Below are 25,220 nucleotides of genomic sequence, written 5' to 3' on the forward strand. Positions count from 1 at the left end.
CTCCCAATAATCAAGATAAGTATACCAATTTAATTTTTAGCTTCCAATTTCAATTTCCTTCACATTTACAGAGTGTTTTAAAACTTTAACTTTTGCTCTGTTAAGTATATGTACTTTATTAATCTTTTAATAATTTTTAATCTTCTAAACAGTCTGAACCTCGTGAGTAGGAGTCGCGGACCCCTAAGAGTCCTCGGACTACAGGTTAAGAACCACTGGCCTAGAGTATTTCTCTGTCTTTTTCTGACTGGAAAATTCTTTTTTAAGGCACATAAAATGCCATATTTGTTGGCCAAATGACCTGCCTGTGGTAGAAAAAAGGCAGAATCAGATCCTCATGATCTGTGTATTCTCTGTCTTCCTGCCAGTCACATTCCTGACAATTGTAATCACTGCCAGACATTTTCCAGGTGTACCCTGGAGGACAGGGACAAGATTTGCCTACATGGAACGCAAGAGTACAGAAACATCAAGAGGTGCTTTCTGAAGGTGGGACTTCATGTGAGCAAGGAGAGGGACAATCCTCTACCAGGGCCCTACCACCACCCTCTAAGAACTCCTGGAGACGGCGATCCGAAAAGGTCCACAAAAACAACGTTGTTCCCGTTCGACGTCGTGCACATCGACGTTGAGGCAAGGTACAGTGGCAGCATGCCCGCCATCAGGAACTGGGTCGACGTTGATGAGAAGGTGACAGTTGACATTGAGATGCAGACGGTCAATGTCGAGGGATTCAATGACATCGAGACATAGAAGGCACTTGATGTCTAGAAGCCATTCGGTGTTGAGACATAAAAAGCACTTGACGTTGAGAAATCATTCAACGTCAAGACAATCCTGATCTGCTGACTGGGTCACTTTGACTCAGAATACTCAAGTGCAAACTCACCTTCTTTGCCAATAGATATTCCAGATTCTCCACATCCTTGTCTATCGCTGCAAACAGCTCCTTCAGCGCCTACACCGCGTTCTTCACCTCCACTGCAAACTGAGGCACCTTTGGAAGTTCTTTCCACTTTGCAGCCTCCAGGTTCTCCACCAAGATCTGAGACTCCTCAGCCAAGATCTAGATCTCATCACACATCGTGGTCAATTACAACTTCACAACGTCGTCACCACCGCACTCGTCTAGACTCTAGATGCAGACACATACCCAGATGAAGGTCAAGATCCAGAGCACTTGATGTTGCTCAACGTCTTCTGACACCAGAAGGTATTCACCAACTTTGGTTGACTTTCCTCAGGCAAGAGTCTCACCAATTGATGTCATCAACACTCACAAGAAGTACTCATAGGAGGAGCTACCAAATTGGACATTCGTTGCCTGCCCCATAAGCTTTAATGTCGGTGATTTTTTAAACCCTTCACCAACATTCCTCCTAGAGACTGCTCGTGCCTCTGGTTCCAGGATTGCTAGAACCAGCTCTGGAGCTTTTCCTCACACCAGCTCCAGCCAAAGCAGCTCCATCTAGACTTCAGAAAAAGTACAAACCTCCTGAGCAGGACCCATTTTTTCTCTGTTTAGATCTTCCTCCTGATTCAATCGTAGTCTGAGCTGCATGGAAAGTCCATTCAACTAGCCCTTTCATTGACAGTCCCACAAGATAAAGAAAGAAGAAAACTGGACTCAGGTGGGTGCAAAGTATGTGGAAAAGCAGCTACCCATATGAAGTCTGTAAGCCCTTCAGCCTTCCACGGCAGATATGAAAGGTTTTTATGAGACTGCCTGCAACAATCAGTGGATGATCTACCAAGGGCCTTCAGAGAAGACTTTACAGAAATCATGAATGAGGGCATGATGATCGCCAACCAGATAATCAGCGCCGCTGTCGATTATTCCATGCTAGCAGCTCATAGTTATTGCCACAGCTCAGCTCTCAGGAGATATTATTGCCTTTGTTTGACAGCTCTGAAGCAAGAAGCTCAACAGAGAATCCTCAACTTCCCTTTCTCTGGAGCCACGTTATTTGGAAGTCATACAGAGGAAGAAATGTCTTGCATGAAAACAGAAATGGAAACGTTGAAAGCAGTTGTATATAAAAAAAGTAGGGAGCAAAGAAAACATCCTTACAGCCCTTATGAGACCGTTATGACCCTCAGAGTTTCAACACTGTCAGTGGGGGTCAAGGCCCCCAACAACAACCGCAACAAAGGCGTTTTCAGCAACTTCATAGATGTCAACCAAAAGGAAGGGGTAGTCACCAAATTACTCAAGCAGGGAAACCTGCAGGCTCCAAACAAAGAGCGTCTGCTCCCCCTCTAGTGTTACCCACTTATGTAGCGCAAAGTATTACCAAATACCTAAAACAGTGGAATTCTATCACAAAAGACGCTTGGGTGCTGAATATTGTTCAAAATGGTTCCTGGCCAGCAACCAATGCAATATTGTTTGGGCCTCCAGTGATGAGGTTCTGGACTTTGTTCCTCCTTCTTTGTTCAGATGGTACATCGTTGTTGTCTTGTCCATCTGAACAAGGAGGTATTCCGACTTGAAGGATGGCCAGAAGGACTTTTGGGCCAAAAGAACAGCTCTTAGCTCCAGAAAGTTGATATGGTAAGTCATTTCTTTTGTGAACCACCTTTCCTTGTATTTGAACATTAGCCATGGGGACTCCACAACCTGAAAAAGAGGCATCAGCCACTAATGTTTGTGATGGAACCTCCTAATGAAAGGGCATTCCTTGTAGGGGATTTTTCAACTACCACCACCATTCAAGAGACAGTCTCGCTTTAAGGGAAAGGGTGAACTTGTCTTACTAATTTCCTGAGTATTGACTCCATTGATCTTCCCGACACTCTTGTAGCGGTCTGATGTGGAGACAGGCTTTTGGCTTCAAAAATATGCAGGATGCCATTGAGCTCAGATACCTCTCCTCCAAAGGATACATTTTGCCTTTATGGCCTCGCTAGTTGGTCTTAGGTAATGAAGAGGCTAAGCTGGTGATGAACCGATTTCTGGTGACTGATGTGTAGATCTAATCGACTGAGTCGAAACAGCAACTTGAAAATGTTGTTGGCTTTTTGGTGCACTAATGCCTTTATGAGCCAGTCATCTAGATAAGGATAGACGAATATTCTGAATTTCCTGAGATGTGTGGTGACCATTGCCGTGCCCTTCAAGAAAGTTCTGGGGGCTGATTTGAGACAAAAGGTATTGGAAATGTTTGTGTCTTACTACAAACCTCAGGAATTTGTGGTGCTTTCTGGCTATCAGGATCTGAAAGTAAGCATCTTGAAGATCTATAATTCAGAGCCAGTCCCCTTGATGGATATGAGGATACATTTGATGTAATGCAGGCATTCTTAATTGTTCTTTCTGTATCCTTTTGTTTTCAACTTTCAGATCTAATATGGGTCTGAATTCATTCTTTGGACCCTTCTTTTTCACCCTCCTCAAAAAAACGGGAAAAGGTTTTTACTGCATGCTTTTGCAGAAGAATGTTCACCTCTGGTTGCAGCTTCTCTATATATTGATTGGATGATTTGGTTGGAATGTTTGGTGGAGGACTGGAAAACCTGAGACAGTAACTTAAAGATCACTGCAACCCATCTGCTGGGAGTCCAGAGTGCACAAGCAGACTTCCCTAGCAGGATTCTTCAAGAAAATCACAAATGGGTACTAAATAACTCAGTTGTTCAAGACGTCTTCTGCACCTGGGGGTTTCCTCATGTAGATCTATCCACAACTACAGAAAACAAAAGATTTCAGACTTTGCCTCAAGGTTTTACAAACCAGGGACATTAGGGAATGTCCTATGGGTCAATTGGTCTGGCACATTTCTCTATGCTTTTCCACCGATACCCCTGATTCTAGCAGTAATTGTCAAACTGTCCTACTTAAAGGCCAGAATGATTTTAATAGCTCTGGAGGAGCCCTGACAGTGGTGGTTCACGAATCTCATACACATGTCAGAATGACCACACATTAGACTGCCGTGCAGACCTGACCTTTTCATAAAGTTTGGAGGTCAGATGCTTCATTCCAGACTTTCGTTTTTGAGTTTAGCAGCATGGCTTCTGAACTCGTACAATGCGGACCTTTAAATTTACCGCAAGAATGCATGAACATTTTAAAAGAAGCAAAATGTCCATGTACACAAACATCTTATTCTTTCAAATGGAAAATCTTTTGTATCTTGTGCTCTGATAAGAACATAAATAATTCCAACCACGTGCCAAGAAGAAGTTTTATTACTATACTTTCTTCATTTGGCTACATCTGGCTTACGATTTTCTTCTATTAAAGTCCATTTGGCAGCTTTGCTGCCTACAGAAAATGTCCTTCACAGCCCTCTTTTTTCAAATTCCCAGTTATTAATAACTTCTTATAAGGAATCAAGAAAGTATTTCCCCCAATACACTGTCCTCCTCCTTGGAAATTGAATGTCCTACTTTCACGCCTCATGGTAGCCCCTTTCAAGACTATCCATAAAGCCTCATTACAGCCTATTTCTTTGAAAATGTATGGATGCCGTCACAACAGCATGTAGGGTTAGTCAGGTTCAAGATTTATGCTGCCGTAAACCATACACATTATTTCATGGCAAAAAAAGTAGTTATGACAACTCATCCCAAATTCTTAACCAAAGTTATTTTGGATTTTCACATTAATCAAACCATTACCCTGCCAACTTTCTTTTCAAATTGTTAGAAATAGGGGTCTCTTGTTGGCAATGGCTGGCCACTGTCCAAGTAGGGACCCTTCTTCCTAAGTCAGAGTAAGCAGACTACACCCTTTGATAACCCCTGCTCAACCCTGTGGTAACGTAGCACGAGCAGCTAGGCTTATCTCAGAGGCAGTGTGTGAAGCATTTATGACCATATACAGTAACACAGTGAAGAACACTACAAAGGGACACCACTCAAGTAGTTATAAAAATAAGTATCTTTATATATAGGCTTAACACAAGACCAATAACAGTAAAAAATCCACAATACTAGAAAATAGGGTTACTCTTGAAAGGTTGCAAAAATAGTTCAAAATGTGCAAAGAGGAGTTCAGTTCAAGGCAGTGGTCTCTGCGACCCTTTTACTCACAAGATACCTGGATTCTGTAGCACAGCAACAAAAAAAAAAAACTCGGCGGCAGCAGAGCGACGATTTTCCTTACGCTCTTCAGCTGCAGCGGCTCGCTAACGGGCGTTAGCGATGATTTTCAGCACTCTCTTCTCCACAGTAGAACTAGAGGCCCTGGAACTCACAGGAGCCTCACCCGCAGATAGAAATCCTCGCTGGGAGGAAACAGGAGGCTGGTGGTGGAGTCTGATGTGCCTGAGACTCCAGCAGGAGGCTAGCTCTCTTCTAGCCCTTGGGTGATTGCTGTAGCGAAAATAAAAGTTCCTTCAAAGTCATTTTCCTCTTCTTCCAAGTCCAGTAGTAACCACTGCAGGCCAGTCCAAGAAACAGCACACAAGCACAAGGACAGTCCTCTCCTGCAGATTCCTTCAGTTACACGGACAGAGGTTCTTCTTGTTGTCCAGGAGCAATACCAATTGGTTTCAGCACAGATATTTATACCCCAAAAGTCTTTGTTCTAAACAGTCACAAGTCACTGAACCCAGCCAGAACCAGTTCTGCCCAGCCCTGGAGCACTTTGTTTACCAGGCTGCATCCTTCCTTTCAGAAAGAGGGGCTCTGCCATCAGACGCACAGTGGGAGGTGGAGCCAGCATTCACCTTGCCAGGCACAGCCCTATTCAGGTCCAGGAGCTACCCCTCCCCATACTCCAATGCAGATCTCTCTATTCAACCCAGGTCTGACTCAGCCTGCCCTGTCCTTCCAAAACCAGACAGCCAATACACATAACAACAGAGCACACTGGAAGGCTTAGGCAAGAAAATACCTACTTTCTAAAAGTGGTATTTTCAAACACAGAATATAAAGCCTTACAGTAGTGAAAAACGAAATTGGGTGTAATTCACTACCAGGACATGCTACACACATCAGAGCATGTCCTACCTTACACATACAATGCACCATACCATAGGGGTGGCTTACATGATGCCAAGGGAAGGTTCAGGGGCTGGAAAGTGGGTGCACTTCACAGCCAAGATGGCAGTTCTGGACTGCACACAGACACTGCAGTGGCAGGTCTGAGACACACATTACAAGCTGCTTCTGTGGGTGGCGCAAAACAGTGCTGCAGGCCCACCAGCAGCATTTGGTTTACCAGCCCTGGGCACACACAGGCCACACTACTAGGGACTAACAGGTAAACCAAATAAGCCAATCATGGATATACCAATTCACATGTCATCTTTACACAGGGAGCATTTGCACTGTGGCAATGAATGGCAGTGGCACAGCGTCCAGAGCATCTATTACCAGCAAAAACAACAGCGAAAAATGGAAGGGAGACCCACGCCAATGGTTCCAGGTCTAACACAAATCATCTTCTCTCCACACTTTAGATGAGAGGCAGATGTTAAAATTTTATCTAGACAAAACAGAAGATATTCATAAATCCAAACAACTGTTTCTAAATTTTGGCCCTTTACGTGCAGGTCTTGCCCCATCTAAACAATTTATATCCAGGTGGATAGTCTCTTGCATTCTATTGTGCTATCAGAAATCTAACAAAACCCTGATTGGTATACCGAAGACTCATTCTACTAGAGGGAATGCAGCAAAATCTGCTTTAATGAGGAATATTCCTATTGTAGAAATCTGTAAAGCAGCCACACGGAGGCCTATTAACACTTTTACCAGGGACTATTTCTTAGATTCAGATGCTAGAACAGACGCTCAAGTAGTACAAGCTTCCCCGAGGAAACTCTTTGCTTAGCTACTTAGATAGATCATCTTTTTTTTTTACACAGCCATTGGTAGGGATGGGCTTGCTATTCTAGTCGGTACTTATGATTGTCAATGGAGATCCCCTGAGGGAGAAGGAATGGTTTCTTACCTGTAATCCGAGTTCTCACTTAGAGGAATCTCCTTTAAAATCATAAGCAACCCACCCTCCTCCCCGGTGGAAGAGACACAGATAATTAAAACACATTCTATTTTCATTAGTTGCACTGTAAAAAAGAACTGAGGCAACTGCCACCTGCTAGGCATGATGGGACACTGGAGGGTTGTGAGCTCTCAAAGGTGGTGTCATTTTTTGTATCTATAGTACTGCAGCCTATATGTCTACATTGCCCAATTTCTCCTTCTCCATTTCTTTTAATAAATGTTTATGAGGATATTTATAAGAAAATAAGAAACAATTATTAAGCTCCTTTTTAATATTTTCACCTTTTTTGAATATAAATTAAAGTAATAGGCCACTATAGTCTTCATTATAGCCTGCACAACGTTTCTAACAAAACAGATTTGACTCCTGACCTTCCTGAAGTAAGATAGAGGTCTACACTAAAAAATATATATTTTAGAGGAGTGCTATGGGATCCCCACACATGGGTGGGAAAATTCAGTGCTTATGATTTGAATGGAGAGTCCCCTGAGAGAGAGAGAACCAGGATTACAGGTAAGAAACCTTTTCTTTTTCTCTTTCAGAAGGGTGAGGTGAATGTGCAAATTCTCACCTCACACCAAAATGGCAGCAGCTCTCCATAGGTATAGTACCCAATGCAACATTTAGCCAAAACCAAAACGGTAGCCACTGTCCAAAGATTCATGAGAGAGAGGTAGAACTTTTTACCTTCTCAGAGGCAACCATAATCCTCCAATAGTACATCCTCTGAGAGCACAAGCAAGATGTGGGACAACAAGTAGCATGCACGACAATATTAATTTTATGATGCCTGGTTATAAGAACATAAGAACCATCAGCAAGATCTTGGCCTGAGCTTTAACTGCTAAGGCCAATTGACTGACTAGAGAGAAAGCAGTGTCCAGGAAGGAAGTGATTGTGCAACTGTTCTATGTATCTGACTACCAGAACTATCCATGCAAGTCAGGAGGCGGGCGAATCCCTGATGATTAGATCTGAAATACGCATGATAAATTGACAGCATTTTTTATTGTATTGTTTTGGTCAACTGTTTCACAGCTTTACTAGTAGTCAAACACTTAAATATAGCATTCAGCAACTAAAAGTGACCAGTTATCATTTACAAAGGATCTGGCACTACGTTACAATATGTGTGACACTTTATTGTTTTGAGCTAAAAACAAAATTAATTCGTGTTGAAATTATGCAGAAAATAGTGGCTCATGTGGCAAGAGTTGTACATGCATAACTATGCGGAAAACGCAGTGGTAGCAGAATCACATTTCATTGAGTCTTTTCATACTGTACAAGTCAGACCTCCCTAAAGTTAAGAACCTCAGGATTTTTGGACTCTCCCTATGTATCGATGTGTGAAAGTATGCATCCACTAAATCTAGAGTCGACAGGAAAGATTCCTTGCACAGCAAGGGAATGATTGATTGGAGTGAGATCATTCTGAATGATTCTACCAAATGGAACTTGTTTAGAGCTTTTAGATCTAACACTTGATGACAAGTCCCTTCCACCTCTGGTACCAGAAGCAGCACTGGGTAAAAACTAAGCCTGGGCAAAGCACAACGCTACGCTTGCGCAGTTTGTGAAGTTTGCGCTACTTCGCACTACGCGAATTGCACGTAGCACAGTGCGAACACGCGTAGCGTAGTGTTGCGTAGTGTTGCGTAATGCAGCGGTCATTTTATGCTTGCTCGTGGTCCTTAATGTCAAGTTGGCGACCGCGAGCAAGCAAAATGACATCTCGGCGACACTTTTTCCTCGTTCGCGATCAGCAACATCAAGTTGGCTATCGCGAGCGTGGAAAATAAACCTCCCGGCGAGATTCTCAACGCGAGGAGGTCAGGTTTCTCATTGCGAGTGGTCGTGTATGCTCGCTACCGCTCGCGATGAGAAACTACCAGTCCGCGTTGAGAAAGCTGCCGCTCGAGTAAAAATCTACTCGAGCGGCAGAAAACTACAGCTCGCACTGTGCAAGATGCCGTTTTCAATGATTGCACAGTGCCGGTTGCTTGTCCGCACTGTGCAATCATTGAAAACGACATCTTCACAGTGCGAACAGGGTACTACGCAGTTCGCGAAGTGCTACGCGTAGCTCGCGTAGTGCAAAGTGCACTTTGCGTAGCTTCGCGTAGTGCTACTTCGCGAACTACGCCCAGGGTTAGTAAAAACTCCTTTCTCTTTGGTGATTCATCAGCGGTATTACTGCTTTCTTTTGTGCAGTTGTTGTACTCCCAGAGTAAATGATTGTCTTTTTACCTTGTCTTTTGGTATGGTATAGTTCTGAAGACTTGTCCTGGAAACAAGTCCTTGTAAGGTTTTCTGTATCAATGTTTTACTATATTCTGGACCAATTGGTCCATGATATAGTGGCTCCATTGGGAAAAAAGTGTTAACCTTGCTCCATCCTCCTTCCAGTCATTTCTGACCTTGGTCTTGGGAGTGAGAAGTTTGTTGTCAGGGCTTGTTCGTAAACGCTACTACCCGACATTGGACAAGACTGATAAAACTGTAAACCCAATTTCTGGAGAAATTATTTTCTGCCAGAGAACAACTTAAAAGGCTTTAGAATCTTCTTCTCCTCTCCTGATATTTTTTGTCAATCTTTCTTTATGGAGTTTTTATAGGGCACATTACCATAGAGACACAGTGCATCATAAAGAAGAAATCGGAAATATATATGAGAATGCTATTATTACACACAGATGCAAACAGATAATGATGTCTTCATTGCAGTCAGACAATCCAAGTAAACTGCTGTCGTTAGGTCAGCTTTACCATCTAGTATTATCTTTTGCCCAACTTATTTCCCCCTCCTCCCAAATAACCCTGAACAACAAACCATGAGTGAGTGTGGTGAAGCTGTATATTGAGTGATGGGTGGGAGGCGAGGCAGTCTCAGAGGAGCCACCAGATGATGGCCATGCGCAGTCCCGAGGTCATCATCAGCTCTCTTGGAAGGCCCTCCGAGAGGAAAGTGACTAGGGAACCCCAAATATATTCAAACTTGTTATATTTATCCAAAAAAATGTCAGCCAATTCTCTCCAGTGTCAGGGCTTGCCATAGCCTGGCATGCCATTGAGACATCGAAGGCGGTGTGGTCTTGTTCCAAGATGCAGTCAAGGCTGTCTTAGCCGCCCCAAGATAAAACTAGAAGTTTGTAATTTAAGAGTCTCATCCCGCAGCCCCAGGAGAGCAAAGCTTGGGATGGATGGAAGTGGGTAGCCCAATATGGGTTTAATCCGGCCTAAGATTTCAGTCCAAAAAGGCAGTTTTACTGGGCATTCCCACCATATGTGCGGAATTCTCTAAGTAACCTGCACCCTCTCCAACAAAAGTCAGACTTGTTGGGAGAATTTTTTTTTAGTTTGGGGGGTGGAGAGATACCAATCAAAAAATACTTTATAATGGGCCTCCCCCCCCCTATAGAGTAGATAAATATGGGAATATCTCTCCAAAGTTTCCGCCATTGCTCATCTGGTACCGTTTCTCCGAGTACATTGGTCAAAAAATCTATATGGCGAGGTCTGGTCATTGGGGTAGGCAAAAATTAAAAGTGAATGGAGAAAAGAGATGCTACCTTTAGCCACCCTTCCCCCCACCTGCCTCACAAATGTCTTAATTTGGCAGAGGTCTCCAGTGGCTGCTAGTCTCACTTCTGGATGAAGAACACAATGTTTCAGTTGAGTGTAACGGTATATCTCTGAGTTCGATAGTCCAAAGTCTTGTTGGCAATTTTCAAAGGCGGAAATTTCCCAGCCATGGAATAAATCAGATATGGTGAGGCACCCCCCTTCCCTCCAAAGGTCAAAGGGGCCTGGCGTGGGGGGGGGGCAGGGTTAGAGTGTATAGGAGTATAAGGAGAGGGGAAGGTAGCCCTCCCAGTCATTCAGTTCACATCAACCCATAATTTAAGGGTCGTTGTTGTAGGCGTGCTAAGGTATGCCTAAAGGGGTCGATCTGCCTTCGGTTTCCATTAAATATCCAATATGTATCATCTGATCACAGCCCTATCTATATGGAGCCAATGTTTGTCTGATTCTCTCAGTGCTCACTCAGATATCACTCTTAGTTGTGCTGCCTTGTAGTATAGTGGAAAGTCAGGCAGGGCCTGCTTGCCAGCATATTTTTGTAAGCGTAGCAGCTTACAGGGGAGTCAGACACTATGGTCTTGCCAAGTGAATCGAGTTACCAGAAAATGGAGCACTTGAAATTATTTCTGGTCTAGTTCAATTGGAAGGCTCTCCTTTGCTGATTTCTTTTGCCTTATCAATCACTTTATCCCCAAACAGTTTTGAGCCAGTAAATGACAACTTCTGAACTAATGCTCTTTGATTAACATCAAATTTCCAGGGTTCCATCCATAAGATTCTGCAGCCTTTTGCAGCATCACTTGCAGAAGAGAGAGTCACCCAGAGACCATCAAATGTTACATCAGACTGGAACTTAGATAATAATTTCGCAGGACTTGGGTGTTCATACCCTGGAGACAGATGTAAAGCTTTCAAAAATCTATCAATAGCACTTGCTAGTATACACTGCGTATGTACTGGCCCTGATACTGCATATGATCCTTTCAGAGCTGCTTCCACTTACCTATCCACAGCCTGTGGAAATGTGAACTCTTCAGACTCTAGAGAAGATGACAAGAACATAGAAGACAACAACTGTATTTACTTTTGGGATTTGCTAAATTTTGTAGTCCAAGTTTTCTTATTAAGGAATCCTAAAATACCTGCTTTGTTCTCATCCTCCCACACTTTATGACTAATATCCCTTATAAAGTTGTATAGTGGTAAATCATTTGATGTTGATCCACTCTAATAGGCATAGAACCCTTCTTCTTTTGATTTGACTGAAACAGCAAGACTTTTTGAATGCATAGGAGAATATCCTGCAAGTTTTTCTTTACAAATATTTGCCCTTGGGGCAGCTGTCTTGGTCATCATCCAGATCCACTCTCTGGCCTTTGGCACTAAGTTCATTTGATGCTGCAGCCACTGCATGCTTTATCATACACCGGAGGTCAGCTTTAGAAGTCTGGAGGACTTCCTTCTCCTGCTCCTCTATATTGTTGTGCTTCTGCAGCCTTTTGCCCATCTTCCATTTTTACAGAGAGTGAGAGTCGCGCAATGACTTCCTGCTTTATATACAGTTATCTGGCAACTGAATCTCGTCAACTGTAAGGCTTGAGAGAGTGGAGTAGAGTGGAGTGACATGGAGTGGCATTAAGTGGAGTAAAGTGGCGTGGAGTAGCGTTGAGGGAGTTGCACAATGTGGAGTAGAGAGTCATACAGCCAAGGGGAGTGGAGTGGGATAAAGTGGAGTAGACTGTCAAAGAGTGGAGCGGCACAGAGTGGAGTGGTGTAGAGTGGCGCTTAGTGTTGTAGAATGGAGTGTCGTGGAGTGGTCTTACACCCTATGATGACCCTCAACCACCACCATTTTGTACTGACTTAAGTGTGTTATGTTACCCTAGCCTTAATGTAGGATGGGTTTGCATATGCCTGCTTCTCTTCTGTCCTGTAATCTTACTGTCTTTTAGTAGAATAGTCTTGCCAAGAATAGAAGGTATGGGATGTTGAGGTGCAGTGTTGTGGTTGGTGGTGCACACATGTGCTCCATGTTGTATACTGAGGGATAAAGTCTATAGTGTTATTTGGGTTATGTGAATTATGTGCCTTTGACATGGTTTCATGTCATCCTTGCTTTTCTGATTCCATCTTGCTTTGGGCCTTTGTGTGCATGGCTTAACTAACTCCATTTTCATGACTGAAGCTATTTTCTGTGCCTGCACGAAGCTGCAGAGGTGGGGAGGGAATGTTTTGCTCTTCTCCTGTTTTTTGCACTTTACTGACTAGAGGGAACTGGTTCTTATCAGAGGAATGTACACGGTCTGTCTCGGAGCCATAGCAAAGGCCTGATCAACAGATGCAGTGGCCTTGGAGCAGGCTGGTACGGGCTCTCATGAGAACGAGGGAGCGAGGCTTGCTAGAAGCTTCATTGTGTTTGAATTTGTATTAAAAAGGGGAGCCTACACTGGCCTGGTGGAAGTTCACGCTGTGGAGCAGACGTGTTGTCACGGAAGAGTGGGGGCTGGTGTCACCTCTGAGCTTTCACCCGGTTCAAGCAATGGACTCCCCTTGAGCAAAGTGGGGTGAAATGATGAAGCAGTAGGTGAGGTGTCTGTGCTACTAACTGTCTCTTGATTCTTTACTGATTCCATCCTTTCCTTCTTATTTTCTGATTCTTATATCCATACATATATATTTCTATATATATATTTGCTTTGATTGTGTATTTCAATCGGTTATTTGATATGTGAGAGTCTGCCATGATCAATATATATTCAGCCTGCCCGTGATTGAAGTATTGTATTAATAAATTTATATATTCCACATGTTTGAATTTGTCTTTTCCTTGTAGCAGGAGGTGTGGACTCTTCTTGGCCAAGTATTCTGTTGTAGAAGGATGGGTGAATTCCCTTCTAGTAGGTAATTGTGTTATAGGAAGCTGTTCTACTCCTGGCAAGTGATGCGCAAAGTATATCTCGCTCTAGAGAAGTGTTGTGTGTGTTACCTTTTTCTAGAGGAGACTCATGTGATATTGTTTTCTTGCCTTGCCTTTGGGGGAGTGTTGAAAGTTTGCCCACCTTAGGAAGTGCTGTGTATATGTTATATTCCATAAGTTTGGAACTGATATTCTCTCCCTGGGAAAGTGACGGTACATACCTTCGTCCAGGGGAGATCTGAGACCTTTCATTACAGTTGTGGAGTAGAGTGGTGTGGCGTGGAGTAGAGTAGAATAGAATGGTGTAGACTGGATTAGAGTGGAGTGTCGTAGAGTGGAATGTCATAGAGTGGAATAGCTTAGCGTGTCAGAGTGTCATGGTGTAGATTGGAGTAGATTGGTCTAGAGTGGTGTGGTGTGGAATGGAATAGAGTGGAGTGTTGTGGAGTGTCTTAGAGTGTTTGCTGTAGAGTGGAAAGGTGTAGAGTGGAGCAAAGTGTCTTACAGTAGAGTGGGACTGAAGTATCATGAATTGTCGTAGATTGGAGTTGAGTGATATTGAGTAGAGTGGCATAGGGTATCTGGGTCGGACGTTGAGTGGAAGGGCATAAAGTGCAATAGAGTGGAGTGGCATAGAATGTCTTAAAGTGGAGTATTGTAAAGTGTTGTGTCGTGTCATAGAGTGGGGTGAGATAGAGTGGAGTGGGATATATTGGCATAGAGTGAAGTGATGTAGCGTAGATTGCAGTAAAGTGTTGTAGAGTGTAGTAGAGTGTTTTAGAGTGGAGTAAAGTGTCATAGAGTGGGGTTGAGTGCATTGAGTGGAGTGGCATAGAGTGTTGAAGAGTATCGTTGAGGATGTAGAGTGGAGGATGCAGAGTCGTGGAGGGGTGTAAAGTAGGATAAAGAACAGTGTTGTAGAGTGGAGGGGCATACAATGGAGTAAAGTGTCTTAGAGTGAAGAATTGTAGAGTGTTGTGGAGTGGCGTAGAGCGGAGTGTTGTGGAAAGTCATACAGTGGAGAAGAGCAGAGTGGAATAAAGTGTTGCAGTGTGGAATAAAGTGTCCTAGAGTAAAGTAGAGTAGAGTAGAGTAGAGTAGATTCAAGTAGATGGGAGTAGAGTGTTGTGGAATGTCGTAGAGTGGCGCAGAGTGGCGGGTCATAATTTGTTGTAGAGTGGAATAGAGTGTCAGAGTGGACTGTCATAGAGTGGCATAGAGTGAAGGGGGCATAGAGTGTAAGGGCGTAGAGTAGAGTGGCGTAGAGATCCGTAGAGTGGCGTGGAGTGACATAGAATGGAGTGTCATAGAGTGGAAGGGTGTTGAGTGGAGGGGCATTGAGTGGAGGGGCATTGAGTGTAGTAAAGTGTGATAGAGCAGAGTGGAGTAGCATAGAGTGGAGTGGAGTAAATTGTCAAAGAGTGGAGTCACGTAAAGTGGAGTGAAGTGGCGTGGAGTGGAGTGTAATAGAGTGGCGTGTCATGCAGTGTTGTAGAGTGGAGTATTGTAGAGTGGAGTGTTATAGAGTGAAAGGCATAGCATAGAGTAGAGTCGTAGAATGTAGTGGAGTAGAGTGGACTTGAGTTAAGTGGTGTATAGTGGCGTGGAGTGGCGTAGAGCGGAGTAGCGTGTCAGAGTGAAGTGGAGTAGAGTGTCATAGAGTGTAGTGATGTAGAGTGGAGGGCGTACAGTGGCAGAGTGTAGTGTAGAGTAAAGTGCTGTAGAGTGGAGTGCCATGGAGTAAAGTGGAGTGGCGTAGAGTGGAGGTAAAGTGTCATATAGTGGAGTGGCATAGCATGGAGTGTCAGTGCAGTACAGAGGCGAGGACTGTGGTAGAGTGGAGTGGTATAGAGTGGAGTAGAGTGTCATAAAGTGGAGTGGCATAGAGTGGAGTAGTGTTGTAGAGTGAAGGGGCATAGAGTGGAATGTCATAGAGTTGAGTGAAGTAGTGTGCTGTGGAGTAGAGCGGCATAGAGTGGCGTGGAGTAGATTATCGTGGAGTGGAGTGGTGTAGAGTATCGTAGATTGGAGTATGCATTGTGCGGTAGAGCACTGCCTTTACTGACAACACATTTTCAATTGAAATGACCATTACATTTGCACAGATACAGTTTTACTGATAAAACTATTCAACACCCATACGATAATGTGTGTTAATTGCATCACCTAGCGTATTGATGGTATTAAAATGTTTCTTTCCAGCACACTTCAGAGTTACAAACACATTTGCTTTATTTGTGTTTTCATAATTCTGATATTTTCTGAAATATTTGCACAGTTCATTTACAGACATTTACATTTTGTTAGAAAAAAGCCTTTCTTTTCACATCCCCAGATTGTACAAGAAATTCTCTCAATTTGTCAGAGAAAGAAAAGAAAACACCAAGCTCCATCAGAAGACATAGCCTGATATTTAACCTCTGTCTTTGAATGCACAGAAAATGTGACAAGATAAGATCAAAAGGTAAAGGCCTGTTTATAGACACTTAGCATACATGGAGGAATACAGTAAACAGGCTTGGCTTCACAGGAGGGACAAAGACATGCCGGAGAACCTAAAACAAATAAAAGCAGTAAATAGAAAGCAAGCAATTGTGAGATACTAACCTCAAAGCCAATGGTAAGCAATGTGCGGAATGTATGCTTAGGTCAGCTTTCAGAATGTTCCCAACAAGTATTCAACAGCCAGACAACTGCGCTTTCTGACAGGCTTTGACCTAAAACGTGCCAAGGACTTGCACGGTAAAGGCCTGTTTGGGAGGGTGGGGCACACATATAGTAATGACTGAGGCGAGGAGGGCGTATGAGGGGTAATAAGGACACACATTGTAAATTTCTTTAAGAGCAGTCATATATGTGTATAATATCAGGGTGTAATTCAGTCATTGTACTGGTCATCAATAAAAGTAGCACTATTGCATTTTGGGTGCAGTTCATTTAGGAGTGGGGAAGGGGTTGTACGTAGGAAGTAGGTAAGGTACCTTAAATTCATCTAACGAAACCCGCCCTTTCTGGAAGTTTCTCATGAACTCGGTGTCCTGTGCTTGCCGGTGCACTTCCTTCGTCGCCTCTTTTAGGGCTTCGGACAGGTCACCTAGGGCACTTAGGAGAGAGAAGAGTTAAAAGGTTATGCTGTGAGGATGCACGTGATGTCACACTGCTCTCTGATGCATATGCTCTGTGAGGCTGGATGTGGTGTTAAACTTTCCCCTCATGCATAAGCCACGCGAGGCTATGTGTTATATTACAATGCTCTATGCTCATGTATACATTGAGGCAGCACATGATACTATATAGCTCTATGGTGTCTGTATATACACTGTGGGGCTGCATGTGATATTACACTGCTCCATGGTGAAACTATACTGCAAGCCTGTCTGTGGTATTACTCTTCCCTGTCGTGCATATAAACTGTGAGGCTGCTCTATCCCCGTGCATGTACACTGTGAGGCTGCATGAGGGTGATATCATAGTGCCTCTGTTGCACTGTGAGGCAGTATGTGATATTTCACTGTCTTTTGATGCTTGTAAATAGACTTTGAGTGCACATGTGATATTTCACTGCCCCTTGGTGCTTGTGCATTGTGAGGCAGTGTGTGATACTACACTGCCCTTTGGTATGTGTTTTGTGATGCTACATGTGATATTGAACTCTTGTCTAGTGCATGTACACTGTGAAGTCGCATGTAATATTACACTGCCTTCTAGCAGACATACACTGTGAAGCTGCTTGTGATACTACACCCCACTTTTTAGTTTGTAATAAAGTAAATACCAGGGCCCTTCTCAGGAGGCCTTTACGGCTTGCAGCTCTTATTGCCCCGCAAGCGCTGCCAATGCCAGTTTCAACAAAACTACTAACCCTCACACCCATATAGTTGTGACAATTAAGACTATTCCAGGCCACCCAAAGCTATAAGAATGGCATGGACTGCAGGTATTATTACTTTTTTTTGTATAGTGAAATATTAAATACTCTGTTGATGGGTTCATGTCAAAAATAGACAAACAGCACCACCAATTGCTGAATTGTCATGAGTGCCAGCTTTAAAAATGAAGTACCGGTGGTATGCACCGCAAACACCAGCTCAGATTAAGCGCTGCTTCACCTCTCCTCCTGGTACATTTACATTCAACGTGAAGTTGCATTTAATATTACAATAAACATCAGGGCACCTATTTCTTGATTCTGCATGGGATATGACGCTACCACCGAATAGCTAATGAAGCTGTCTGCGATTGACCAAGAAGGATTTACGCTTTTGCTGACAACATTACGAAGTTGCTTGGGTTCTACGGCGTCCGCCATTGCCACCTCTTCTTCAGTCACAGATTGCCAGTAAACCACACACAGCCTAGTACCAACTGTCCCATATGGCTATAAAGATCATAGATAGGGGAAAAGTATATTTGCGCGCTCCTGTGAGATCAAGACACCTAGCAGGTAGGGCCTTGCTATGATAAAGATATTATTGCAGGCAGCTGTTACAAAGTTGCACCTCAAACAGCCAAATGATTGTGCCAGATAACAACAAATGCCCTAAAAAGCCATGTTGCTAAAGCAACAAGAGTACTCAAATAGCAAAATGTCATTTTCACTCAGACTTTGAAAATCCTTGCACTGGAGCTGCCTAACAGCATACTTGGAGGAAAGGCTTACCTACCCCAGCAGATTCTCCAAGACAAGAGGCAGCCCCTCACAGGGCCGGCATCAGGGCAGTGCGACTGGTGCGGCTGCACGGAGCGCTGACCTGTGGAGGGGGGCGCTGTGACCTCAGGGGGGCGCTGTGTTTAGCAGTATCTCATGATATGAGAGATGAGGGGCACTTTTGCAGGTGATAGTGAGAGAATCCGAGGAGGCGGTCAAGGGTTATGGGGCGCCAAAAGTGATTGTTGCCTCGGGCGCCACATGCGCTAAAGCCGACCCTGCCCCCTCATCACTTTGGAGATCAAAAATTACAAAGGAAAAAAAACTTGACGGCAGCCATTTTTAACCTGTGCCTCAAGACAGTGAAACCTTAACTTCAGACCTGCCCTTTCCTATTGAAGTTAGGAAAGGAGCTCTAAACCTTTCTCCTCAAACAACAACTATAGCACAGAACCTAAAAATATTGCCACCCTGCCAGGGTAGGTGCCACATTAACATTACTGTTGTCAATTTGCTTGGGGTGCCGCCACCGATGATGTCCACACAAAGGCGGCAGAAAGCATAATTTCACACAGTTGTGAGGAAACATTGATCTCCCCAATGACAAAATATAATTTTACCTGAGACTCTGCTATTCTCTGCACCGAAGCTGACTACAGAAAACACTCCACACAAGCATATGATGCAGAAACCATATTCTAGAAACTCCTTTGAAGTATAAATTATACATTCTAATCAACACCACAAAAATTATGCGATTTTGTGGGCGCTGCAATTTTCGCGTCATATTGGATTTGCCGCATTTGTCACATAACCCACCAACTGCTGCATAGTCTGCAGATTGTAACAAAACAAATGGTTTCTAACTCACACGGCTCGAAAGTTACTAACAAGCATTGGCATAGCCAATGGGTCTCGCTTTTCGGACCTTATAAGTGTTTAGTTATGCAGCACAATATCCTTGGTGCAACAACATTAACTGTTACATGGTTAAACACTTATAAGGTCCCAAAGGCGAGACCTATTGGCTATGCCAATGCTTGTTGTGCATGAAAATAGTGCTAGGTGAGTGAGTGTAAGAAACAGCAAAAGGGCTGCAACTTAAAGAATGCGTCCATCCTCTGTGCAGCATGCTGGTACCAGTGCGTTTCACACCTCTAAAGGTAGGCAAGTGAAAAGACATTAAAAAGGCAACTCACAGCCAATATTCCCTACATCCTTTATGCAGTGCCGTATCCCTACAGATCAGCACAATTCTGAAGTTGCTCGAACATTGCATTATTAAAGGGTCAATGTGCAAAACATTGCGTGTTGCCTCCGGGTACTTGTTTCAAAACCGGAAGGGTGGTGGGGGGCTGGCTGTCATGAAATATTGATGAAGAGTTCATGTTGCTGAAGACCACCTTTTGTCACCATTACTGCTGTTCCTTTTATCTATGCCGTGCCGCTCCATTCAAGCTTACGCACTCGGAAGGCAGCCTGTGAAATGTTACTGCTTCACAAGCGAAGTTACACTGCAAGGGATTAAACTGATGGCAAAACAGCAACTGCCGAGGAGGAGCCAAGATGGCGACCGGGACGGCAGCGTAGATTCCCGGCTCCGTGAACCTCCGCATCCCGCACGGATATCCTGCATGAGATCCTTATTCTGCGCTATGAGATCGTGTTTGTAAACGAAAGTGGCAACCGATCGTGTGACTCCGAGGTTTCTGGCTGCCGTACCGCCGGAGAAATCAGTGGTTGAACTTTGCGGCCCGTGCGGCCCCGGAGCCGGGACCTCGAGTGGACGCCTTGGCCGGGTGGCAGTTTAACAACAGCGGCCTGTGGTGATTGGGTGGAGTCGGTCCGCCGGAGGGGTGCTGCCCTCGGCCTGCATTTTGCTGTAGTCGCTCCCCCTGCTGAGCGTTGCGGACCGAGGACACGCCCGGGGGTGCAATTCTCGGATCCTGTGGTGTTTGCCCCTGCCTTTGACGGTGAGCTGCCCGGACGCCGTCCCTAGCTCGCCCTGATCCTTGCGGGCTGCTCCCGGCTTTTCGCGGGAGCTGGTCCGTGGCAGAGACGACTGTTGCCCGTGACCGCGCAACGGCTGAATTTGTGCCTGCCCCAGGATCCCTGTCTTCAGCGACGTGGACCTCGAGGCGCTTGTCCCGGGGTCCTGGCCCCAATACGAGTCGGGCCTTCCCAGCGGCCATTTTGTTGCTATGCTGCCTACCATCCTGTCCACTGGGTCGCAGCAGGATTGGGGGTGTGTGACTTTTGGGAGTGTGGCAGAGCGATCGGAGAGAGCTGCTCTGGGGTACGGTGACCTCCTGGAGGCCCTTGGTGCCCTTCATTTCTCCTTGGCTCATGGCGCCGGGGTCCTGGGGAGGAAGCTAGATGGGGTGGCATCAGCGTTGGGACAGTGGCGGCATGCTGGTCCACAGGTACACAGTGGCTTCCCACACTGCACACAGGAGGAAGATGTAGCGGCCCCCCCTGCGATTAGTGCACAGCAGGACACTCCGGACAGTATGCTACCGTGTGGTCGGCTAACTGTGGGCTTGATCTGTTCCGGAGGTATTGGACCTGAGTGGAAGATGGTGGTCTTGTCCCGTGCACGATCTCCGGCGACCCAGGGACAATTCCAGCAACGTGTGTCTCCTTTGGCTGATTCAGCCTGTCTGGACCTTGTGTGCAGTGCAGATCCTGGGGCGGCACTGGAAAAGACGCCCCTCCATGATGCGGTCTGTGCTGGTACTCAGAGACTTCCACCCCACCTGTGTGCGTCGCTTCCCGGTTGTTTTTGGACACTCCTGTACCTTGGAACATCGGACATGGTGCTGGGTCGAGGGGCAGGCATGGGCAGAATCGTAAAGAGTGGTCAAGGCTGAGGCTGATCCTTCGGGGGTGGTCACCTAGTAGACGGGCGGACTCATGGTTGCGTGCTCTCATGGTTATTCGCATAGTTGGTGCATAATGTTCCCCATTCCCCCCCCCTTTTTTTGATATGATCGACTTGGTGCTGCTTATTGTTTGCTGCGGGGAGACTTTACCGTGCGGGAGGGAGAAGCCGGGGATATGTTTTGAAGGCCCTCCTCCAGTTTATTATACTCTCTCCGCCCCCCTGTCTGGTGGGGTTCTTTCTTACTCCTTTTTCCCTGTTTCTTCTATATTTCGGGTCTAGTTCCAGGGCGACAGGCACACTGCTGGGGGGTGGGGCCATACTCATTCGCAGAGGTGCAGGGTGGGGGGTTGGGGGAGGGGACTCTTTAGTCTTTATCTCTTTTTCAATGGCCTCCTTTTTCTTCTCTGTTTCTTCTTGTTTTCCTTTTTCTGGGATCAGCGCGGTACAGTTCCCTTATTGTGAATCGTTGCCTCTTCATGTGTGCCACAGTTTCCGGGGTGTTCGCTGGGCGTTAGATATTGGGGTCTGCAGGCGCAACTGTTTTTGATATTCTTCCCCATCCGGACTTTCCCGTGTCTGCGCCATTGATTCAATATATTGCTGCTTATTGCTTACGTCTCTTATCCTTGCCCCTTATCGCTGTTGGGAAATTGTTAGGCACCTGATCCTACTGTTTTGTCTTATCATAAAATGAAAAACCCTTTTTCTCCTGGTGTCCTACCTGCGCGGCTCATTGGCCGGACTATATTGGATTGAAGATTTTGCTCTCCGAGGTGCCGCCTGTGTTTACATTTGCTTTTATTGTTCTGATTACTTAGCGGCCGGCCCCGGGGGGTTGTAGGCCCATACGTGTAAATGACTGAAACGTCAATAAAGGTTTTTCCAAAAAAAAAAAAAAAAAAAACAGCAACTGCCTGCTATAGCTATCGATACCTTGAAACTTCTCACAAGGGAGGGGTAAAGGGTAACTGGGAAGAGCTGGTTACACATTCATATGCCAGAGGACGCCGCTCAAACCCGTCCTGCCCAAGATTTCCAAACAAAGGCTACAATTACGAAAGCTTTGGGGGCTTCTTAAATATTTGGACATCATCTGGCAATTCCACTTTAAAAACGAGAGGTAGTAGGTGAAACTCAAGTTGCAGTGTTACTCTCACAGTCTATATTCCCACAAGGGACTGTGTGTTGGCGTCATTTGTTGCTCGCTCTCGATGGCTTTGTGCTGGGGTGTAGAGGGTTAAAGCGTGCTCTGACACCGAAGTCTGGCCTGAGCATACAATACTAAAAGATAAGGTGGCCATAAAGCGTGCAACGTAAGCAAACAGTAACATAAGCTGGGTCTATGGAACCAATGAAAACAGGAACAAGCACCAGAAAATGTCTACTGTCTGAGGCGGCTTTGGCTTAGTCGGAAGTGAATTGCTCCTTGAAGAATTCACATCAGATGCTTCCGAACTTAAGAATAACAAGCTAACGAGGAGGGAGGGGGAGACGGGAGGGGGGAGAAGGGAGGGGGTAGTGAGAGCAGACAGCAAGGGGGTGGAGGAGCATGATTCACACGCTGGAAGGCTTAATGAGCCATGACAGAAAGGCAGATGGCGGCTGCGCGCGCACACTCACGTGCACGCAAGCTTTAGGCCACCAAAAGCCTGTGGCAGCACTTTGAAAAGCCATACACTAAATGTCTCGCAGAGCACCACATGCGCTGGCTCAGGCGAGACCTAAAAATGCAGCTGCGTATGTTGAAGCGCAGTATAAGGCCTCTGTAAAGTTTGACTGGTCACTTTTCTGTGGCTTATTGCTGTATTTGAGTGTCAAACTGTTACTAATGGGGTGAAACCATTGCCCAGATAGTGCTGACATGTGTAACAAACATTGATAAAGCCAGTAGGTTGTGCCTATTTGAGAGCTATTGGCATTGGCAATGTGTTTTAGCCATGATGTACACCAGTGTGGCTGCTGTTCAGCATGGCTAAATATTAGTGGAGTGGGTTGGACTTGAGTGGGGTTATGTAGATTGGGGCAGGTTGGAGTGGGTTAGAGTGGAGTGGGGTAATTTGGGGTAGAGTGGAGTGGGCTAGAGTGGGGTGGATTGGTGTAGATTGTAGTGGAGTGATGAAGATTGGGACAGAGTTAAGTGGGGTAGAGTGGGGTTGAGCAGAGAGGGATAGTGTGGGGTAGATTAGGGTAGGTTGTGGTGGATTGGATTTAGGTAGATTGAGTGGGTGGATTGGGGTAGATTAGAGTGGGGTATATTGGGGTAAGGTGGAATGAGGTATAGTATGGTAGGGTAGATTGGGGTAGAGTGGGGTAGATTTTGGTAGATTGGAGTGGGTTAGATTGGGGTGGGGTAGATTGGAGATGAGGGGTAGAGTTCGGCAGATTGGGGGAGAGTGTACTGGAGTGAGGTTGAATGAAATGGGCTAGATTGGAGTGGGGTACATTGGAGTACAGTGGAGTGGGGTGGTTTGGGGTAGAGTGGAGTGGGCTAGAGTGGGGTAGATTGGTGTAAATTGTAGTGGAGATAGGGAAATTGGAATAGAGTTAAGTGGGGTCGAGTGGGGTAGAGCAGAGAGGGATAATGTGGGGTAGATTAGGATAGGTTGTGGTGAATTTGATTGAGGTAGATTGAGTGGGGTGGATTGGGGTAGATTGGGGTAAGGTGGAGTGGGGTGGGGTAGAGTGGGTGGGGTAGATTCGGGTAGAGTGGAGTGGGGTAGATTTTGGTAGATTGTAGTGGAGCAGAGTGGATTAGATTGGTGTGGGGTAGATCGGAGAGGAGTGGGGTAGGTTGGGGTACTGTGAAGTGGGGTGGATTGGGATAGAGTGGGGTAGAGTGGGGTTAATTGGGATAGAGTGGGTTGATTGTTACAGAGCGGGTAGATTTTGGTAGATTGGAGTGGAGTGGGGTAGACTGGAGTAGAGTGAGTTAGATTGTGGCAAAGTTGAGTGGGGTAGATTGGCGTAGGATAAAGTTGGAGTGGGGTAGATTGGGGTAGATTTGGAGTGGGGTAAATTGGGTAAGAGTGGAGTGGGGTACATTCGGGTAGAGTGGAGTGGGGTAGCATGGGGTGGGGTCGATAGTGGTAGATTGGAGAGGGATAGATTTTGGTGAAGTGGAGTAGATTGGAGTGGAGTGGGGTAGATTGGAGTGGGGTTGATGGGGGTAGGGTGGGGTAGATTAGTGTGGGGTAATTTCGAGAGGGGTGGATTGTAGTGGGGTAGATTGTAGTGGAGTGGGGTAGATTGTGGTAGAGTTGAGTGGGATGGAATGTGGTGAAGTGGAGTGGGGTAGATTGGGGTGGAGTGGGGTAGAGTGGTGTAGAATGGAGTGGGGTAGATTGAGCTAGATTGGGGTGCAGATTGGGGTGGAGTGGAGTGGTTTAGATTTGGGGTAAAGGAGAATGGGGTAGATTGGGGTGGGGCAGATTGGAGGAAGGTAGATTAGGTGTAGATTGTAGTGGATGGGAGTGGAGTAGATTTGAGTGGTGTAGATTGGAGTGGGGTAGAATAGGGTATAGAAGCATGGGGAAGATTGGGGTATAGTGAAGACGGGTAGAGTGGTGAAGTGAGGTAGAGTGGGTGGGGTAGATTGAAGTAGAGTGGAGTAGATTGGAGTGGGAAGATTGGCATGGGGTAGATTGGTGTGGGGTAGATTGGCATGGGATTGATTAGCGTAGAGTGAAGGGGTAGGTTGGGGTATGGTGGAGTGGGGTAGAGTGGGGGTAGAGTCTATCATGAGGGGGAGGAGAGCAAATATAATTATAAGAGGGGATATTAAACTGCTCAGAATATTTGTATTTTTTAAAAGCACTATGGAAAGAGCAGAGGGCAGTGCGAGTGGGACAGGGGAACACATCGCAGCATGATATCAGGAGCAGTGGATGAGACTGATTAACTTTGATTAATCTGTACTTGGTCCCTGCTCCACAGAAAGGATAGGAAATTACGTTTGGCCAGCACTGGCCAATTAAGGTGGCTGCAAAAAAGAGGGACACTGCAGCCAACGCATAGTAAGCAAACTAGACGTGTGCACTTGCAGGCTCGACCCTAAAAATGACAAAATAATTAGGTACTTTTATGCAAAATAGCATTCCAAGCCTTAGCAGTATTAGCAGCGGGCTGATCTTCAGATCCTTGATGGTATGCGGTGAACAAAAAGGGAAGGCATAATGAATTCCCTCTTCTTGTGTCATGGAGTGCTTTATGGCATAAACATTACGCCTTA

General features: G+C 45.4%; 1 protein-coding gene across 1 annotated transcript in view; it reads right to left on the bottom strand.

The window, feature by feature from the left end:
• LOC146833347 (heme oxygenase 1-like) overlaps positions 1–25,220 on the bottom strand; it is a 61,230-nt gene that overhangs the window by 35,066 nt on the left and 944 nt on the right. Inside the window, exon 2 of the mRNA XM_085600064.1 lies at positions 16,442–16,562. Coding sequence (XP_085456190.1) covers positions 16,442–16,562 — 121 coding nt within the window. The remainder of the gene's footprint in view (positions 1–16,441; positions 16,563–25,220) is intronic.

Source organism: Triturus cristatus, chromosome 4_2, assembly GCF_964204655.1.
Source record: "Triturus cristatus chromosome 4_2, aTriCri1.1, whole genome shotgun sequence".
Taxonomy (NCBI): domain Eukaryota; kingdom Metazoa; phylum Chordata; class Amphibia; order Caudata; family Salamandridae; genus Triturus; species Triturus cristatus.